The 19373-nt window shown below is 48.0% G+C and overlaps 2 protein-coding genes across 2 annotated transcripts in view; both read right to left on the reverse strand.

Moving 5' to 3' along the window:
* LOC138367158 (enolase-phosphatase E1-like) overlaps positions 1–7931 on the reverse strand; it is a 15668-nt gene extending 7737 nt beyond the window's left edge. The window contains exons 1-2 of the mRNA XM_069328566.1: positions 7638–7931; positions 3572–7595 (exon numbers count right to left, since the gene is read on the reverse strand). Coding sequence (XP_069184667.1) covers positions 3572–7595; positions 7638–7898 — 4285 coding nt within the window. The 5' untranslated portion in view covers positions 7899–7931. The remainder of the gene's footprint in view (positions 1–3571; positions 7596–7637) is intronic.
* Positions 1–19172, reverse strand: part of LOC123751335 (facilitated trehalose transporter Tret1-2 homolog) — a 34550-nt gene extending 15378 nt beyond the window's left edge. The window contains exon 1 of the mRNA XM_069328452.1: positions 18864–19172. Coding sequence (XP_069184553.1) covers positions 18864–19085 — 222 coding nt within the window. The 5' untranslated portion in view covers positions 19086–19172. The remainder of the gene's footprint in view (positions 1–18863) is intronic.
* Positions 19173–19373: the final 201 nt, after the last annotated feature.

A 19373-nucleotide genomic window follows, 5' to 3' on the forward strand; every position in this document is an offset into this window, starting at 1 on the left:
TATCTGTTAGGAATTTTATCATCTTCTCATAGTTTTCCTTTCGGTATGCTAACCTTTTGGTTTCGGTATCCCTCCTCGAGTTCAATAACCCTTCTTCAATCAGGTACTCAAACACCAAACACTGTGTGTGTGTGTGTGTACTCACCTAGTTGTACTCACCTAGTTGTGTCTGCAGGATCGAGCATTGACTCTTGGATCCCGCCTTTCGAGCATCGGTTGTTTACAGCAATGACTCCTGTCCCATTTCCCTATCATACCTGGTTTTAAAATTATGAATAGTATTTGCTTCCACAACCTGTTCCTGAAGTGCATTCCATTTCCCCACTACTCTCACGCTAAAAGAAAACTTCCTAACATCTCTGTGACTCATCTGAGTTTCAAGCTTCCATCCATGTCCTCTCGTTCTGTTACTATTCCGTGTGAACATTTCGTCTATGTCCACTCTGTCAATTCCTCTGAGTATCTTATACGTTCCTATCATGTCCCCCCTCTCCCTTCATCTTTCTAGTGTCGTAAGGCACAGTTCCCTCAGGCGCTCTTCATACCCTATCCCTCGTAGCTCTGGGACGAGTCTCGTTGCAAACCTCTGAACCTTTTCCAGTTTCATTATATGCTTCTTCAGATGGGGACTCCATGATGAGGCGGCATACTCTAAGACTGGCCTTACGTAGGCAGTGTAAAGCGCCCTAAATGCCTCCTTACTTAGGTTTCTGAATGATGTTCTAACTTTTGCCAGTGTAGAGTACGCTGCTGTCGTTATCCTATTAATATGTGCCTCAGGAGATAGATTAGGTGTTACGTCCACCCCCAGGTCTCTTTCACGCGTCGTTACAGGTAGGCTGTTACTGTAGGCTGTTTGTAGGCTGTGTGTGTGTGTGTGTGTGTGTGTGTGTGTGTGTGTGTGTGTGTGTGTGTGTGTGTGTGTGTGTGTGTGTGTGAGATACCTGGTTGATGGGGTTCTGGGAGTTCTTCTACTCACCAAGCCCGGCCGAGGCCAGGCTTGACTTGTGAGAGTTTGGTCCACTAGGCTGTTGCTTGGAGCGGCCCTCATACATAATGAAATGGGTAGCTTTATCATTTCATAAGAAAACAAATAGAAAAAATATACTAATTCATGAAAACTTGGCTTATTAGGCAAATCGGGCCTTGCATAGTAGGCTGAGAAGTGCGTTCTGGCTACTAGGTACGACATATATATATATATATATATATATATATATATATATATATATATATATATATATATATATATGTCGTACCTAGTAGCCAGAACGCACTTCTCAGCCTACTATGCAAGGCCCGATTTGCCTAATAAGCCAAGTTTTCATGAATTGTTTTTCGACTACCTAACCTACCTAACCTAACCTAACCTAACTTTTTCGGCTACCTAACCAAACCTAACCTATAAAGATAGGTTAGGTTAGGTTAGGTAGGGTTGGTTAGGTTCGGTCATATATCTACGTTAATTTTAACTCCAATAAAAAAAATTGACCTCATACATAACGAAATGGGTAGCTTTATCATTTCATAAGAAAAAAATTAGAAAAAATATATTAATTCAGGAAAACTTGGCTTATTAGGCAAATCGGGCCTTGAATAGTAGGCCAAAAAGTGAGTTCTGGCTACTAGGTACGACATATATATATATATATATATATATATATATATATATATATATATATATATATATATATATATATATATAATATGCGCTCACGTGGCCCCCAGAAATGAGGTGATTTGATAAAATACCATGCCCAAGATTACCATCAGAGTGCCGGCGGGATGATGAGGAATTAGCCTCGGCGACCATCATCTTTTGTCCGGTCGCCATGATCGAGTGGTTAAGGGGTCCTGAACACCAGTTGCAGAGTGCTCCTGGCAGTATGGGTTCGAGTCACTTCTGGGGTGAGTTTTCAGTTGCATATATGCCTGGGGATCATTCAGGCTTGTTCACATATATATATATATATATATATATATATATATATATATATATATATATATATATATATATATATATATATATATATATAATATTGCGGTGATCAATGGTGTTGTGGGGCGGTGATCGGTGGTGTTGTGGGGCGGTGATCGGTGGTGTTGGGGCGATGATCAGTGGTGTTGTGGGTCGGTGATCGGCGGTGTTGTGGGTCGGAATGGTGGAATGGTGTCCAAGTGGTTGGACACCATTCCTGGCCTCTAGTCCCATCCCATATCCTTATCCTGACCCCTCCTTCTAAGTGCTATATAGTCGTAATGGCTTGGCGCTTTCCCCCCATTGATAGTTCCCTTTCAAAAAAAAAAGAGAGAGATAGTTATGGGTCGGTGATCGGTGGTGTTGTGGGTCGGTGATCGGTGGTGTTGCGGGTCGGATGATCGGCGGTGTTGCGGGTCGGTGATCGGCGGTGTTGTGGGTCGGTGATCGGCGGTGTTGTGGGTCGGTGATCGGCGGTGTTGTGGGTCGGTGATCGGCGGTGTTGTGGGTCGGTGATCGGTGGTGTTGCGGGTCGGATGATCGGCGGCGTTGCGGGTCGGTGATCGGCGGTGTTGCGGGTCGGTGATCGGCGGTGTTGTGGGTCGGTGATCGGCGGTGTTGTGGGTCGGTGATCGGCGGTGTTGTGGGTCGGATGATCGGCGGTGTTGTGGGTAGACGGCGGCCTCCACCCGCGGTAGACGGCGACCTCCACCCGCGGTAGACGGCAGCCTCCACCCGCGGTAGACGGCAGCCTCCACCCGCGGTAGACGGCAGCCTCCACCCGCGGTAGACGGCGGCCTCCACCCGCGGTAGACAGCGGCCTCCACCCGCGGTAGACGGCGGCCTCCACCCGCGGTAAACGGCAGCCTCCACCCGCGGTAGACGGCAGCCTCCACCCGCGGTAGACGGCAGCCTCCACCCGCGGTAGACGGCAGCCTCCACCCGCGGTAGACAGCAGCCTCCACCCGCGGTAGACAGCAGCCTCCACCCGCGGTAGACAGCAGCCTCCACCCGCGGTAGACAGCAGCCTCCACCCGCGGTAGACAGCAGCCTCCACCCGCGGTAGACAGCAGCCTCCACCCGCGGTAGACAGCAGCCTCCACCCGCGGTAGACAGCAGCCTCCACCCGCGGTAGACAGCAACCTCCACCACAACCACCACCGAACACCACCACAGCACCACCGAACACCCGCCCAACCCGGCGGTCGCCCTGTCCGCCCAGCCCGAGTTATCCTCCGCCCCTTTGCTATGAGGTCAACCCCGTACCTTTCCTCACATTTGTTTGGCCTCGTACAGAATGAGAGAGGGAGGAGGGCAGTGGAGGAGTCTGCAGCCACCTCCACTACTATGCCTCCTCTCTCACTCCATACGAGGTCAAACAGGTGAGGAAACAGCCGCCACCCGCGGTAGACAGCAGCCTCCACCCGCGGTAGACAGCGGCCGCCTCCCGCGGTAGACAGCGGCCGCCACCCGCTGTCTACCACCCACCACCCTTCAACACCTCCCCACAACACCAGGTCAGTCTCCGTGCTCAGTGTTGGGGCCTGGCTAATCAATATGCTAGTGGGCGTGAACGTACGTACGATCACGTACGTACGACGATGTTCCCATCGCTCTGGTTAGTCTCCACGCTCAGTGTTGGGGCCTGGTTAATGTCATCAACCAGTGTTGGGGCCTGGTTAAGGTCATCAACCAGTGTTGGGGCCTGGTTAAGGTCATCAACCAGTGTTGGGGCCTGGTTAGTGTCATCAACCAGTGTTGGGGCCTGGTTAAGGTCATCAACCAGTGTTGGGGCGGAGTTATTTTGAAGTAGAGCCGAGCACTTGAGGTCCGGGTGGAGCGAACGGATTTTCTCGAGTGCTTTCTGAATGTTGCTTAAGGTCCCAGAGATTTTAACCTCATCTTCAGTGTTTTCCCGATCTGGAACTGCAATAAACACATCATATGTTTGCATAAGCATATTTTTAGTGTTCCCTTTTGGTCCTATTATAATATGTCTTAACCTGTAGGGAATGTCAACACGTTTTGTTATCCTGTGTGTGGTTTCAGCAGCAGTGATCATCGAGGCGATTTTAGCTGTGGCTTCAGCTACGTTTTGAGCTCTACCGCTTATTTTTACACTAGTCGTCAGGTTGTCCGTTGACGTGACACGTATTTTGACATTTGTGTCTGTGGTTAAGGACTGTATTGTTTTTCCGTCCTTTCCTATTATGAACCCGGTAAATTTCGATGGGACATCAATGAATTTTGTTACAAATTTCATTGATTCTGCGGTTTTAATTATATCTGTTATATTCTGCGTCACTAGGTCAACATTTTCTGGCTTACCACAGATGGTAATACCATCCTCAGTATTTTCCTTATTAGGTATGGTAATAGTTACATCGTAATTGGCCTTTAGGAACTCAATTTGTTCTCCTTTAGGACCAATTACGATTTTTCTCATCTCTGCTGCCACGGGGAGTACAACCTTTACATTTTCTGAGCATTTTTGCTCGCTTTCCGCAATCATTTCGGCTATTTGTTTTTTAGCCTTAACAACGTTTTGGCCAGTACCTTGTATTGTGACTCCGTCGACCGTATTCTCTTTTGCTGGGACAATAATTAGTACATTATGTGTCTGCATTAGAGATTTTAGGGTCTCCCCTCCTGGACCTATGATTAGTTTTCTATGGTGGCAAGGGACGGGAATAACGTCTTCCTCCTGCCAAGTCGCCGCTACTGTCCGAACACTTGTCTCCTCAACTTTAACGCCTTTGGCATCATTGCTGGCGCCCTTCCTGGAGCCCTTGGCGTCCTTCCTGGAGCCCTTGGCGTCCTTGCTGGAGACAGTGTCCTTGGCGTCATTGTTGGAGTCCTTGGCGTCCTTGCCAGAGGCCTTGGCGCCCTTCCTGGAGCCCTTGGCGCCCTTGGCGTCCTTGTTGGGGTCCTTGGCGTCCTTGTTGGGGTCCTTGGCGTCCTTGTTGGGGCCCTTGGCGTCCTTGTTGGGGTCCTTGGCGTCCTTGCTGGAGACAGTGTCCTTGGCGTCCTTGCTGGAGACAGTGTCCTTGGCGTCCTTGTTGGGGTCCTTGGCGTCCTTGCCAGAGGCCTTGACGCCCTTCCTGGAGCCCTTGGCGTCCTTGTTGGGGTCCTTGGCGTCCTTGTTGGGGTCCTTGGCGTCCTTGTTGGGGTCCTTGGCGTCCTTGTTGGGGTCCTCGGCATCCTTGTTGGAGTCCTCGGCGCCCTTGCCATAGGCCTTGGCGTCCTTGCTTGAGTCCTTGGCGTCCTTGCTTGAGTCTTCGGCGTCCTTGCTTGAGTTCTCGGCGTCCTTACCATAGGCCTTGGCGTCCTTGCTGGAGCCCTTGGCGCCCTTGTTGGGCTCCTTGGCGTCCTTGCTTGAGTCCTTGGCGTCCTTGTTGGGGTCCTTGGCGTCTTTGCCAGAGGCCTTGGCGCCCTTGTTGGGGTCCTTGGCGTCCTTGTTGGGGTCCTTGGCGTCCTTGTTGGGGTCCTTGGCATTCTTGTTGTGGTCCTTGGCGTCCTTGTTGGGGTCCTTGGCGTCCTTGCTGGAGACAGTGTCCTTGGCGTCCTTGTTGGGGTCCTTGGCGTCCTTGTTGGGGTCCTTGGCGTCCTTGTTGGGGTCCTTGGCGTCCTTGCCACCCTTCCTGGAGCCCTTGGCGCCCTTCCTGGAGCCCTTGGCGCCCTTCCTGGAGCCCTTGGCGTCCTTGTTGGGGTCCTTGGCGTCCTTATTGGGGTCCTTGGCGTCCTTGTTGGGGTCCTCGGCGCCCTTACCATTGGCCTTGGCGTCCTTGCTGGAGCCCTTGGCGTCCTTGTTGGGGTCCTTGGCGCCCTTGCCAGAGGCCTTGGCGCCCTTGTCAGAGGCCTTGGGGCCCTTGCTGGAGCCCTTGGCGTACATGTTGGGGTCCTTGGGGCCCTTGCTGGAGACAGTGTCCTCGGCGCACTTGCTGGAATCCTCGGCGTCCTTGCTGGAGTCCTCGGCGTCCTTGCTGGAGTCCTCGGCTCCCTTGCTGAATTCCTCGGCGCCCTTGCTGGAGTCCTCGGCGCCCTTGCTGGAGTCCTCGGCGCCCTTGCTGGAGTCCTCGGCGCCCTTGCTGGAGTCCTCGGCGCCCTTCCTGGAGCCCTTGGCGCCCTTCCTGGAGCCCTTGGCGTCCTTGTTGGGGTCCTTGGCGTCCTTGTTGGGGTCCTTGGCGTCCTTGTTGGGGCCCTTGGCGTCCTTGTTGGGGTCCTTGGCGTCCTTGCTGGAGACAGTGTCCTTGGCGTCCTTGCTGGAGACAGTGTCCTTGGCGTCCTTGTTGGGGTCCTTGGCGTCCTTGCCAGAGGCCTTGGCCCCCTTCCTGGAGCCCTTGGCGTCCTTGTTGGGGTCCTTGGCGTCCTTGTTGGGGTCCTCGGCATCCTTGTTGGAGTCCTCGGCGCCCTTGCCATAGGCCTTGGCGTCCTTGCTTGAGTCCTTGGCGTCCTTGCTTGAGTCTTCGGCGTCCTTGCTTGAGTTCTCGGCGTCCTTACCATAGGCCTTGGCGTCCTTGCTGGAGCCCTTGGCGCCCTTGTTGGGCTCCTTGGCGTCCTTGCTTGAGTCCTTGGCGTCCTTGTTGGGGTCCTTGGCGTCTTTGCCAGAGGCCTTGGCGCCCTTGGCGTCCTTGTTGGGGTCCTTGGCGTCCTTGTTGGGGTCCTTGGCGTCCTTGTTGGGGTCCTTGGCATTCTTGTTGTGGTCCTTGGCGTCCTTGTTGGGGTCCTTGGCGTCCTTGCTGGAGACAGTGTCCTTGGCGTCCTTGTTGGGGTCCTTGGCGTCCTTGTTGGGGTCCTTGGCGTCCTTGCCACCCTTCCTGGAGCCCTTGGCGCCCTTCCTGGAGCCCTTGGCGTCCTTGTTGGGGTCCTTGGCGTCCTTGTTGGGGTCCTTGGCGTCCTTGTTGGGGTCCTCGGCGTCCTTGTTGGAGTCCTCGGCGCCCTTACCATTGGCCTTGGCGTCCTTGCTGGAGCCCTTGGCGTCCTTGCTGGAGCCCTTGGCGTCCTTGTTGGGGTCCTTGGCGCCCTTGCCAGAGGCCTTGGCGCCCTTGTCAGAGGCCTTGGGGCCCTTGCTGGAGCCCTTGGCGTACATGTTGGGGTCCTTGGGGCCCTTGCTGGAGACAGTGTCCTCGGCGCACTTGCTGGAGTCCTCGGCGTCCTTGCTGGAGTCCTCGGCGTCCTTGCTGGAGTCCTCGGCGCCCTTGCTGAATTCCTCGGCGTCCTTGCTGGAGTCCTCGGCGCCCTTGCTGGAGTCCTCGGCGCCCTTGCTGGAGTCCTCGGCGCCCTTGCTGGAGTCCTCGGCGCCCTTGCTGGAGTCCTCGGCGCCCTTGCTGGAGTCCTCGGCGCCCTTGCTGGAGTCCTCGGCGCCCTGGACAGTGTCCTTGGCGCCCTTGCTGGAGTCCTCGGCGCCCTTGCTGGAGTCCTCGGCGCCCTTGCTGGAGTCCTCGGCGCCCTTGCTGGAGTCCTCGGCGCCCTTGCTGGAGTCCTCGGCGCCCTTGCTGGAGTCCTCGGCGCCCTTGCTGGAGTCCTCGGCGCCCTTGCTGGAGTCCTCGGCGCCCTTGCTGGAGTCCTCGGCGTCCTGGACAGTGTCCTTCGTGACCTGGGCAGTGTCCCCGTCACCCTGGACAGTGTCCCCGTCACCCTGGACAGTGTCCTTCGTGACCTGGGCAGTGTCCCCGTCACCCTGGACAGTGTCCCCGTCACCCTGGACAGTGTCCTTCGTGACCTGGGCAGTGTCCTTGGCGCCCTGGACAGTGTCCTTGGCGCCCTGGCGACAGCGACGACGCAGCAGATAAATAACCGCGAGGACCGCCAGGAGCAAGAGCCCTGCCAGCCCTACCAGTGACAGGATGCCAGCGGCACCTCCACCGCCCACCACAGTCACTTCGCCCAACCTGTTCACGTAATCTCTACTGTTGGACATTATTACGTATGTAAATAAATTATACTTTTTTTTTGTTTTGGGAAAATATCAGGACTATTTTTGAGACAATTTTTGGATGAAAGGGGGATGGTTTGGATACCTTGAGGTGCTTCCGGGGCTTAGTGTCCCCGCGGCCCGGTCGTCGACCAGGCCTAAGGTGAGGTGGATAGGTGAGGTTTTTAGTCTAGTGCTCTCTCTCTCTCTCTCTCTCTCTCTCTCTCTCTCTCTCTCTCTCTCTCTCTCTCTCTCTGTCTCTGTCTCTCTCTCTCTCTCTCTCTCTCTCTCTGTCTCTCTCTCTGTCTCTCTCTCTGTCTCTCTCTGTCTCTCTCTCTCTCTGTCTCTCTCTCTGTCTCTGTCTCTCTCTCTCTCTCTCTCTCTCTGTCTCTCTCTCTGTCTCTCTCTCTGTCTCTCTCTCTGTCTCTCTCTCTGTCTCTCTCTGTCTCTCTCTCTCTCTGTCTCTCTCTCTGTCTCTGTCTCTCTCTCTGTCTCTCTCTCTGTCTCTGTCTCTCTCTCTCTCTCTCTCTCTCTCTCTCTCTCTCTCTCTCTCTCTCTCTCTCTCTCTCTCTCTCTCTCTCTCTCTCTCTCTCTCTCTCTCTCTCTCCTTTTTTTTTTTTTTTTTCCCCTCAAGTGCAATGGCTCTTCCTTTCCTCCCGCTCTGGACGCCTCAAGAACGGATGGTTTTTTCGGAAGAAGCGGTTTTATTTAGTATATGTGATTTCTGATACTTTTGTTTGTTACAGGGGAGCATTGTTATTAACTACAGCCATGTGGCTGTAGATTTGAAGATTCATTAATTAATATCATTTTAGAAAGAGATGTAATCGACGCGCAATTGAATCAATTTGATATTCTCGTTTTCTTTGAAAAATTACGTGTTCTATCTCCTAATGTATAATTAAAATAATAAGGAAATTTATATTAAAGGTTAATAAATATCATCGGAAATCTCGAACACTCTTGACACCAGACGACACACCTTGAAAGAGGCGACTGTCGTCTCCGCCTTTACTAACCCACTTGGGGACTGTCAGCCCCCCCCCCCTCCACAATCTCGACATAAACCCAATACAACATTTCTTTCAAGGCAACTGACGATGCACAAATAGCAGGGCCCCATCAAGGAGCATATGGTCTCTAGAGACAGCAAAGATATATTGACAAACATGTCAAGATATCTTGACAAAGCTAAAATAATCGACAGAAACAGCGACAATTGAAAAAGAAGAGGTCAACGAATTAAAGGATGGAGCACAGCAAAGTGTATAGTTAATTACTTAGCTAATGACACAGCCAAATACTCTGTATTTGTTGACATAAAAGGAGCCTTCGATAAAGCACCAGGGATTGCGCACCTAGATCAGCTTGCATGAGTCAGTGAGTCTTGGAAGACTCGTGAAATGGACTGAAGAGTACCTCGATCTCACAGGGAGGAAAGCCAAGGTCTGTCTCGAGGGAGATGTCTCGAGAACAATGAGTATGGAACTCGGGACCCCTCAAGGAGGAGTGTTAAACCCCTCACACCATCTAACATCCTTATGAGCCCCATTGCTTATACTGAATTTCCGGAAGGAACACAACAGGTGGGATATGCAGATGATGTCCTAATACAAGCTCTCACCTTGGAAACAATTAAACAATCAATTCAGCCCCTCGAAAGGCAGTGTGTTACACTCGGTTTCACTCTCCACAAACAAGACAAAAGCATGCTTTCATCACAAGCGGGGAGAAAAATGAACTACAAATCAATAGTGAAACGCTTAAATGGGTTGACCATTATCGGTACCTTGGTGTCACTGACGGCTCTCACAAGGCAACGATACAGAGGCTCAGCCAATTTATAGGAGCATGTAAAAGTCATCTCAGGGCTCTGAAAGCTATGATCTGAAATGGGCATGGGGCTTCTATTACGTGTTTAAAATGATGCATACAACCTCTGTGCGCTCTGTCATAGATTATGCCGTACCAGTCTTGTGCACCTGCTTCCAGAGTGATATGAAAAGACTTGAAAGCATACAACAATGAAGCCATGGCAATCATTCCTGAAGTCCCCAGAATCGCCAAAACATTTAATCTGCTAGAAGCGCTCACTCCTTCCCCCAGTATTAAGAGTTAATAAACTGAATGCTCAGCTTGCAATTAGGATAGCCAGAGACCCCCACTTCAATGATATTGCCAAGAAATAACACAGAGTTCTATGCAATTTACAGAGGAAATAGGAATGGTAAAAAATGGCATTTGCGATCAGTGTACTACCTTGAATAACTTCATGTGCTTGAGCAAGCCCGTGAGCAAGGTCATGAGCTCGTGTCTTTAGAGATTTTACCTCCCTCGGGGGATGAATCGTGCAACATTATTATATACGACATTATTTTTTCCGATATCATAATATATATATATTATGATATCGGAAAAAACAAGATACCAAAAGAAATAAGGCACAAGTATCTTGAGGAAGTTCATAAAGTAGTCGGAAATAAATTAGATCACCTCTACACTGACGGGTCATTTAATCCTTCTAATGGCAGGACTGGAGCAGCATTCACTGTAACAAAGATAAATTCAAAACAGAAAAAGTACGTGTTGATAACGGCCTATTATACACAGAGCTGTCATTGTTATGGCTCTAAGATTCCTTGAAAGAAACACTAACGGTGCAGTAATTTGCACTGATTAATTCATTAGCAGTACTACAAAGCCTAAGTGAAAAAAACAGGCAGAAAACCTCGTGATAGTTGCCGAAATCAAAAGAGCTGTGAGAGGAAGAAGAACCAATCAGGGAAGAGTTGTCAAACTCCTGTCGATCCCGTCCCATTTTGGAACCTGGGAAAACGAAAGAATAGATGAGCTGGAGCAGCCAGCTCATACCTATAATAGGTTAAGTAACAATTGTAATTACGAAGCTATAAGATGCTTATTTTAACATACTAAGTAGGTTAGGTAAGGTCGGTGTTTTCTATGAAGCTTTTCAAGGGAAACTATTATGTTAAGTATGTCACCTACGCACATATTTAATAAGTCAATATTGACTTATTAAATATGCGAGAACGGGTTGGGCTGCTGTGGGCTCTGACGGAAACCATCATATCCAAGACTCGTCTGCAAATTAGAGGTATTATCGTGCAACATAACCATAAGAAGGTAATTGAGGAAAGGAGAATAAAAGAAAAAATCAGTCATTCTGTATGCTGGAACAATGTGGTTGCAGCTGGCAATCACAATCATTATAGACTAAGGGGCGAGACACTGTAATATCAAGGATTCGTCTTGGATACAAATACCCATGGAGATTCTGGATGGAAACAACAGCTGAGCTGCGGAGTTGCAGAATCTGTAGTGAGAGTGACGGACACCGCCTTGACCACTACCTGAGAGAATGTGAACATCTAAGAGACATAAGAAATATGAGTATCATTATAAACCCCACTTCGCTTGAGTTAGGAAAACGCTATTTGTCAAATATATTGGTCTTAAAAGATTCTCCCATTTTTGCATCCCACAAGATTACGTAAATGTTAGGGGTTGGTAAATAGTCTTCTTGTTAGCTAAGCTGTTCACTTAAGATAGTTAAGCAAGTCCCAGCTGTGTCTGGGTACAAGTGACAAGATGAACAGCCCAGCGGGTTTTCTTCCTATTGGGGAGTGTTGTACATGCTGCTATGGCGGTGTGTCCACTCACAAGATGAGTGGCGCTGCCCAATAAACTCGCCCCTCGGGGCAAAGTTAAATTAAATCAGAACGAACGCTTTATTATAAATATAAATATTTAATGAAGCAAACTGTCCTCAGACTTAATGCAGTAAATTATTGCGCTTTCACACTCGGCGATAAAAAAAATCGGTGCTTTAAAGAATTTATAACACCTTAAAATTTACGCTTTCAATGACTTGTGTGAATTATGGCCTCGATATAGGCAAGATGGGTTGCATAGGTGTTCAAAAGAAAAAGTGATGAACATCTACAGCCTTAATCTTTTATTAACATACTTGTTGAAAACCTCGTTATCACAGCATTTGCAGAAGGGGTTAAATTTCTACACTATGCTGATGATATAACAGTCAGACATAATAGATCCTTCACGTTTGAATGGAGATAAAGTAACATCTGACTGCAGCTTTTTAAGATTAAAAAAATAGCTGAACAGAAATTTAAGGCAATGAGATACGGTGACAACACTCCGGATATTGACCTAGGCATGCAAGATATTAACGTCCAGAAGATTACACAATTTTAACATCTTGGAGTGGGGATAGATTCTAAAATGACATTAAGGAAACTCAATATTGTGAATGGAGTAAACAAAATCTTGATTGAATCTAATGAGAGCTATCACAATGCCCATTTTAGGAGCGAGACACAAAGGGTTTAGAGTATGTTCCACATACTCTTTCTCCTAAACTGTATTCCTTTCTTCTTTCTCCCTTTTTCTCGTAAACGTTATTCACAACGATGCAATGTGAGTCATAACAAGAGCTCCCAAATGAACTAAAATTCAAAGTTTAAGACTGAATAGAAAATCAAACTAAGAGCAGTTGAAAAATGGATAAAAGAGCTTGCTGCCTGCATGCTAAGGTAATACTAGACCAAGAAACGCTTCACTTAAAGATATAATCAACACCCACATCTACAATCGCTGAGAAAGATGTCGACGAAATACACGCAGAGTTCGTTTACAAACTCCTTGGGAATCGTTGCCAGCAGACTTTTAAGATTATGGCTCTTTAAGGAAAAATGAATCAGGCTAACCCCTATCTGCCCTGCATCATTGTACAGATGAAGATATAGAAGCAAACTTGGCATCAGACAGCCTTGCATAATACAAAGACGGATCAGTAGACGAGCAGAGACAAGAATATATAGTTACAGTTAAGAAATTGTGTAGTTAATTGAAATGCCGCGACAGGAAATTATGTAGTTAATTGGGGACTCAAACGAGTGCCCAGCTTAGAGAGATGCTAGCCACTCAAAAGGCTTTGGAACATGCTCTAGCTCAACACCGACATGTTATCATACATACATACAGATTCGAGAACTGTCACTGAAACCTTGTAACAACGACACTACTTACGTGACAATATCCATCTGACTAAAAATGCTATAGCATTAATACAAACACTCAAACATCAAGATCGTCGAATACTTATCTACTGGGTGCCAAGTCATGTGGGAATACCAGGGAAGGACAGTGTAGATGAAGCTGCAAAACTTGCATCTAAGAGGAGGAATGTAGACATTTGGATATACCAGAGTCTAGTACAGATTCAGAAAATAATTACTGATGGAGCAATGCAGATGTACATTGATCATAATGCAGCAGCTGCAACATCAGGATCGGCTGGTTGGTACAAGAATTAAATCGGCTGCTATTCACTTATTTTTATGAAAGGATACAATAGAAAAGCTGAAGTACACTTACACCGCTTAAGGCTTGGATGCCCATGTGAATGGTTAATAAACTTTTAGGGTCCAGAGGAAGAGAGAAAAGTCCAACAGAAATGTCCAACAGACCACTTCAGATTACTTAAGACAGTCCAGACTCGCAAACTAAGTAAAACTTCAATAGTTTGGACTGGAAGGTAGAGCGACGCTCTCGCTTCTTGCAGGTCGGCATTTAATCCCTGACCGTCCAAAACGTTGGGCACCATTCTTTTTCTTACATCCTATCCCAAATCCCTATCCTCATATCCAATCCAAGTGCTATATAGTCGTAATGGCTTAGTGCTTTCTCCTGATAATTACCTTACCTTAACTTTAATAGAGATTTAACAGTGCAGAAGTTGCTGTTAAGCACATTGCCCCGTGGCGTAGGGGTAAGACTCCTACGTGGCATTTCGCGAGCGCTATGTCATGGGTTCGTATCCTGGCCGGGGAGGATTTACTGGGCGCAAATCATTAACTGTAGCCTCTGTTTACTCAACAGTAAAATGGGTAAGTGGTTGTTAAAGGATTTAGCGGGCCATATTCCAGGAAAAATTAGGATTAAGGACTTGTCCGAAATCCTATGAGTGCTATTGACTGTACAAGAATGTAAGAACTCTTGCATAAAAAAATTAGACACTCTCTCTGAAGCCAACATAAGTCATAAATACTCATCCACCGCCTAAGTAAGAGAGTGATGAGTAACACTTAGTGGTATAGGCTGAGGCTTAGGGCTCGTGCAGGAAAATCACTGAAAAAAAATTCCAAGGGTTATCTGATCAACCGCAATGTGATTCATACGTTAGGCTGCGTGAAGCTCCATTTAACAGTCTGATTGAACAGGCTGGTTGGCTGAGAAACCAGGGATTCAACTGCAATGGTTTTGACCATACAAGTCTCCAGACACTCTTGTCTCCACTGGTGAAGAGGAGAATAGTGTCTTTTTTTTTATTATAATATACTCTCAGCAGCATATAATAAAAATATAATGAAAGTAGGTTTAGGAGAAAGCCTCAATTCAAAAGAAAATGTCCGTGATTTTAGGAGGATAGGAAAATATGACACACACAAAAATCGCCCCTTAAAGGTGACATTTAATGGAGTAAAACAAATGATGGAAGTGCTTAGAAATGCCAGGAAATTGCAGTGTGATGAGGAAGGCAAAGTCGCCGTGTTATAATGGTTAAGATGCTTGCCTGGTGTTTCGCAAGCGCTTTGTCTTGGGTTCGTATCGTAGAGCCGGGCAGGATTTACTGGGCTGAAAACGCGTTAAGCATTCTCTATTTTTCACATGTGGTTTTTCTGCATTCATGGATCAGTGTTTTTGTGATCATTGTTGCATATGTCTTTATGTATGTGTATACAGGATATGTGGAAGCTAGTCAGAATTGCATTCCACCTTTGCAAATGAACATTAATGACAGAGTAAAAGACACCTCGAACACTGTTTATCTAGGACAGACGTAAACCTGTGTATTTATGTATGTAGGTTACATTAGACATTTTAAAAGCACTACAATTACCTTCTGTGGTTGATTGTTCAATAAGTCACTGAGCCATATGTTTAACAGATCTCTAACCCTGTCCATGGAGGACAGAAGAAAATGCATGTATATGCTGATTAGCATTGTAAATGTGTGGCCACGTCTGTGGTAGGATAAAATAATAATAAATAATGTCATGTTGGAAATTAAATATCCTTTGCGATATAATCTATAAGAGAATGGGAATATTGAAGCATCTGGTAAACTTTATTTCAAGAGAAGATACTACGAGGAACTTAGATAATTCTGTAATGAGTTTAACTGGCAGACTTGTTGCTAGGCAAGGAAGTAAATGCCCAATTTATGCCAAATTTTGCAAAATATGCAATGAAGGAACTCAAACATTCACACCAAAATAGAAATGCAGGACCAGAAAACAGGATTGGTTCAACAAAAATTGTGAGAGGGTCAGACAGAAAAAGACAAGAAAATGGGTTCAATATCGGAAGAGGCCTAATCCGCAAGCACTACATATCAGCACTACAAGGAAGCAAGAAACAATTACTCAGCGGGGAGGAGAGAGGCAGAAAGGAACTTTGAGAAAGGTATAGCGGACAAGTGTGAAACACATCCAGGGGTTTTCTATACATTCATTAAAAGGATAAATGTATAAGATGAAATCCAGAGATTGAGAACTGGGAACAGGCCTACTGAGAATGAAAATGAAATGGGTAAAATGCCAAATGAACAGTTCCAAAGTGTATTTGTACAGAAATTTGGATTTCAGAGAGCTGGACTAAATTCCAATTCTAGTGCACGCCATAGAATACATAGAGGTATCTCAAGACGAAGTGAAAAAATTAGTCATGGGGCTATTAAGAAATAAAGCAGTTGGAGCAGATGGAATTTCACCTTGGGTGCTGCGAGAATGTACAACTGAGCTGAGCGTTCCACTCCAATTAATATTCCAGACATCCTTGTGCACAGGAATCTTAGTAGATATATGGAAAAAGACAAACATAGTACCAGTCTATAAAAATGGTAGCCGAGAAGAACCTCAAAGTTATAAACCTGTATCATTAAGAAGCGTGGTAGTCAAAACACTAGAAAAAATAGTTAAAGCCTAATAGGTTGAACACCTAGAGAGTTATGACATAATAACGGAGAGACAGTATGGTTTTCGAACAGGAAGATCCTGTGTAACAAGTCTTTTTATAATTTTATGATTGAGCCACAGAGACACTACAGGAAAGAGGGGTCTATCCTCTTGACTGAGGTGTTGACTGTGTCTATCTGGACCTAAGAAATACTTTTGATAGTCCCACACAAGAGGCTATTCTGCAAACTGGAACAGGCTGGAGGGGTGACAGGGAGACTTCTGACATGGATGAAAATTTTTCTAACTGACAGACAGATGAGGGCGGTAATCAGAGACAATGTATCTGACTGGAGGAGTGTTACTAGCGGAGTACCACAGGGTTCAGTTCTTGCTCCAGTAATGTTCATCGTCTACATAAACGATCTACCAGAAGGAATACAGAATTATGTGAACATGTTTGCGGATGATGCCAAGATACTGGGGAAGATAGGAGACGCAGACGATTGTAACGTCCTTCAAATTGATTTAGATAAAATAAGTGCTTGGAGCGACAAGTGGCAAATGGAATTCATTTTTAAATATATGCCATGTATGGAATGTGGAATCGGATACTTTCTCGGAATACGAATCGGAAACCACAACTTTCAAATTATGTGGAAAGGAATTATAGAACTCTAATAAAGAACGAGACCTAGGGGGTGGTTTTGGATAGAAAGCTGTCACCAGAGGACTACATAAAGAACATTGTGTGAGGAGCGTATGCGTTATTTTCCAACTTCAGACGTGCTTTTAATTATATGGATGGTGAAATACTAAAGAAACTGTTCATGACTTTTGTGAGATCAAAATTGGAATGTGCAGCCGTTGTGTGGTGTCCAAATCACAAAAAGCACGTAAATAAACTGGAAAATGTGCAACGGTATGCTATAAAATGACTTCTGGAGCTGAAAATCAAGAGCTACGTGGAGAGGCTAGAGGCGTTAAACATGCCTAAACTAGGAGATAGAACAAAAGATGAAATATGATCACAACTTACAAAATACTAACAAGAATCGACCAAATTCACAAAGAGGGATTCCTGAAATCAGCAACTAGACGAACAAGAGGACACAGATTCAAGCTACGGAAACAAAGGTGACGAACAAGAGGACACAGATTCAAGCTACGGAAACAAAGGTGCCGAAAAAATATCAGAAAGTTTTATTTTGCAAACAGAGTGGTAGACGGTTATATACACTGACGGATCACTCGATACAGCTACAGGGAGGGCAGGAAGTGCTGTTATTGCTCATCAGCCCGATGGCAGCACAATTCAAAGGAATATCCGAATTAGTAACTGGGCATCCACAATGCAAGCTGAGTTGGTAGCAATACTGGTAGCACTCGAAATTATTGACAACACTGAAGTAGACAGCTTAATTATTTCTGACTCCCTTTCCTCACTACGAGCAATAAACAGTTTGCAATCAAGTAATAACGTGCTTGTCTTGGAAGCTAGACGTAGATATATAAGAATACTTAGCAAGAGGGTAAATATATAAATGTTGTGGATTCCTTCTCACATTGGCCTGCAGGAACATGACAAAGTTGACGCCCTTGCTAAGGCTGCAGTAAATAAAGACAGTATTGAACGGAATCTTGAGTTATCAAATACGTTCCTTAAAAGTGTCATTAGACGAGAACTTCTGGATGAATTTGAAGAAAGTAGAACAGTGCAAACTGGAACTAACAGGTCCATTGTTCTTCACAATGACATGTGTGAAGTAAAACATGTGTATGGGGCAAGTAACAAAGTATGATTATTAAATGGTGTCGGATTTTCCGACAGCCACGGTCCACCGACCCTACCTGTGTGGCCACGGTCCACCGACCCTACCTGTGTGGCCACGGTCCACCGACCCTACCTGTGTGGCCACGGTCCACCGACCCTACCTGTGTGGCCACGGTCCACCGACCCTACCTGTGTGGCCACGGTCCACCGACCCTACCTGTGTGGCCACGGTCCACCGACCCTACCTGTGTGGCCACGGTCCACCGACCCTACCTGTGTGGCCACGGTCCACCGACCCTACCTGTGTGGCCACGGTCCACCGACCCTACCTGTGTGGCCACGGTCCACCGACCCTACCTGTGTGGCCACGGTCCACCGACCCTACCTGTGTGGCCACGGTCCACCGACCCTACCTGTGTGGCCACGGTCCACCGACCCTACCTGTGTGGCCACGGTCCACCGACCCTACCTGTGTGGCCACGGTCCACCGACCCTACCTGTGTGGCCACGGTCCACCGACCCTACCTGTGTGGCCACGGTCCACCGACCCTACCTGTGTGGCCACGGTCCACCGACCCTACCTGTGTGGCCACGGTCCACCGACCCTACCTGTGTGGCCACGGTCCACCGACCCTACCTGTGTGGCCACGGTCCACCGACCCTACCTGTGTGGCCACGGTCCACCGACCCTACCTGTGTGGCCACGGTCCACCGACCCTACCTGTGTGGCCACGGTCCACCGACCCTACCTGTGTGGCCACGGTCCACCGACCCTACCTGTGTGGCCACGGTCCACCGACCCTACCTGTGTGGCCACGGTCCACCGACCCTACCTGTGTGGCCACGGTCCACCGACCCTACCTGTGTGGCCACGGTCCACCGACCCTACCTGTGTGGCCACGGTCCACCGACCCTACCTGTGTGGCCACGGTCCACCGACCCTACCTGTGTGGCCACGGTCCACCGACCCTACCTGTGTGGCCACGGTCCACCGACCCTACCTGTGTGGCCACGGTCCACCGACCCTACCTGTGTGGCCACGGTCCACCGACCCTACCTGTGTGGCCACGGTCCACCGACCCTACCTGTGTGGCCACGGTCCACCGACCCTACCTGTGTGGCCACGGTCCACCGACCCTACCTGTGTGGCCACGGTCCACCGACCCTACCTGTGTGGCCACGGTCCACCGACCCTACCTGTGTGGCCACGGTCGGCTTAATGTCTCCGTTAGGACACAAGTTCTCTCGGGAGTGTCCTTCAGGCTGGTCGCATCCGGAGCCCTCAGTGAAGACATTTGCCACACTCTCGGACCGGATCGTCTCCTCCGAGGACTCGTCCGTTTGCCTCTTCAAGAAGTATGTTCCAGTACACATTGGGGGCGAGAGTCCGGACTCGGCTCCCTTTAGGTCGTACTTCATAATGACGACGTCGAGGGAGAGTTGAGGAGCGGCCGCGGGAGGCGCCGTGGAGGACCGGGTGGTGCAGGCAGCGGTAGGCTCACTACTGCCACCTGGAGCCCTGAGGGAGGTGGATGGAGCGACACGATAACTGAATATTATGTAAAAACATTATAGGGACACCTGCAGAATTAAACGACGATTATTGACATGTTGCTGGTGCAACATGTCTTGCTGTTATAACATATCTTGCATGATCTGCAAGATCTGATAATACAGGACTGTGTTGATACATTGCATGTTGGTCTA

Source organism: Procambarus clarkii, chromosome 2, assembly GCF_040958095.1.
Source record: "Procambarus clarkii isolate CNS0578487 chromosome 2, FALCON_Pclarkii_2.0, whole genome shotgun sequence".
In the NCBI taxonomy this organism is placed as follows: Eukaryota; Metazoa; Arthropoda; class Malacostraca; order Decapoda; family Cambaridae; genus Procambarus; species Procambarus clarkii.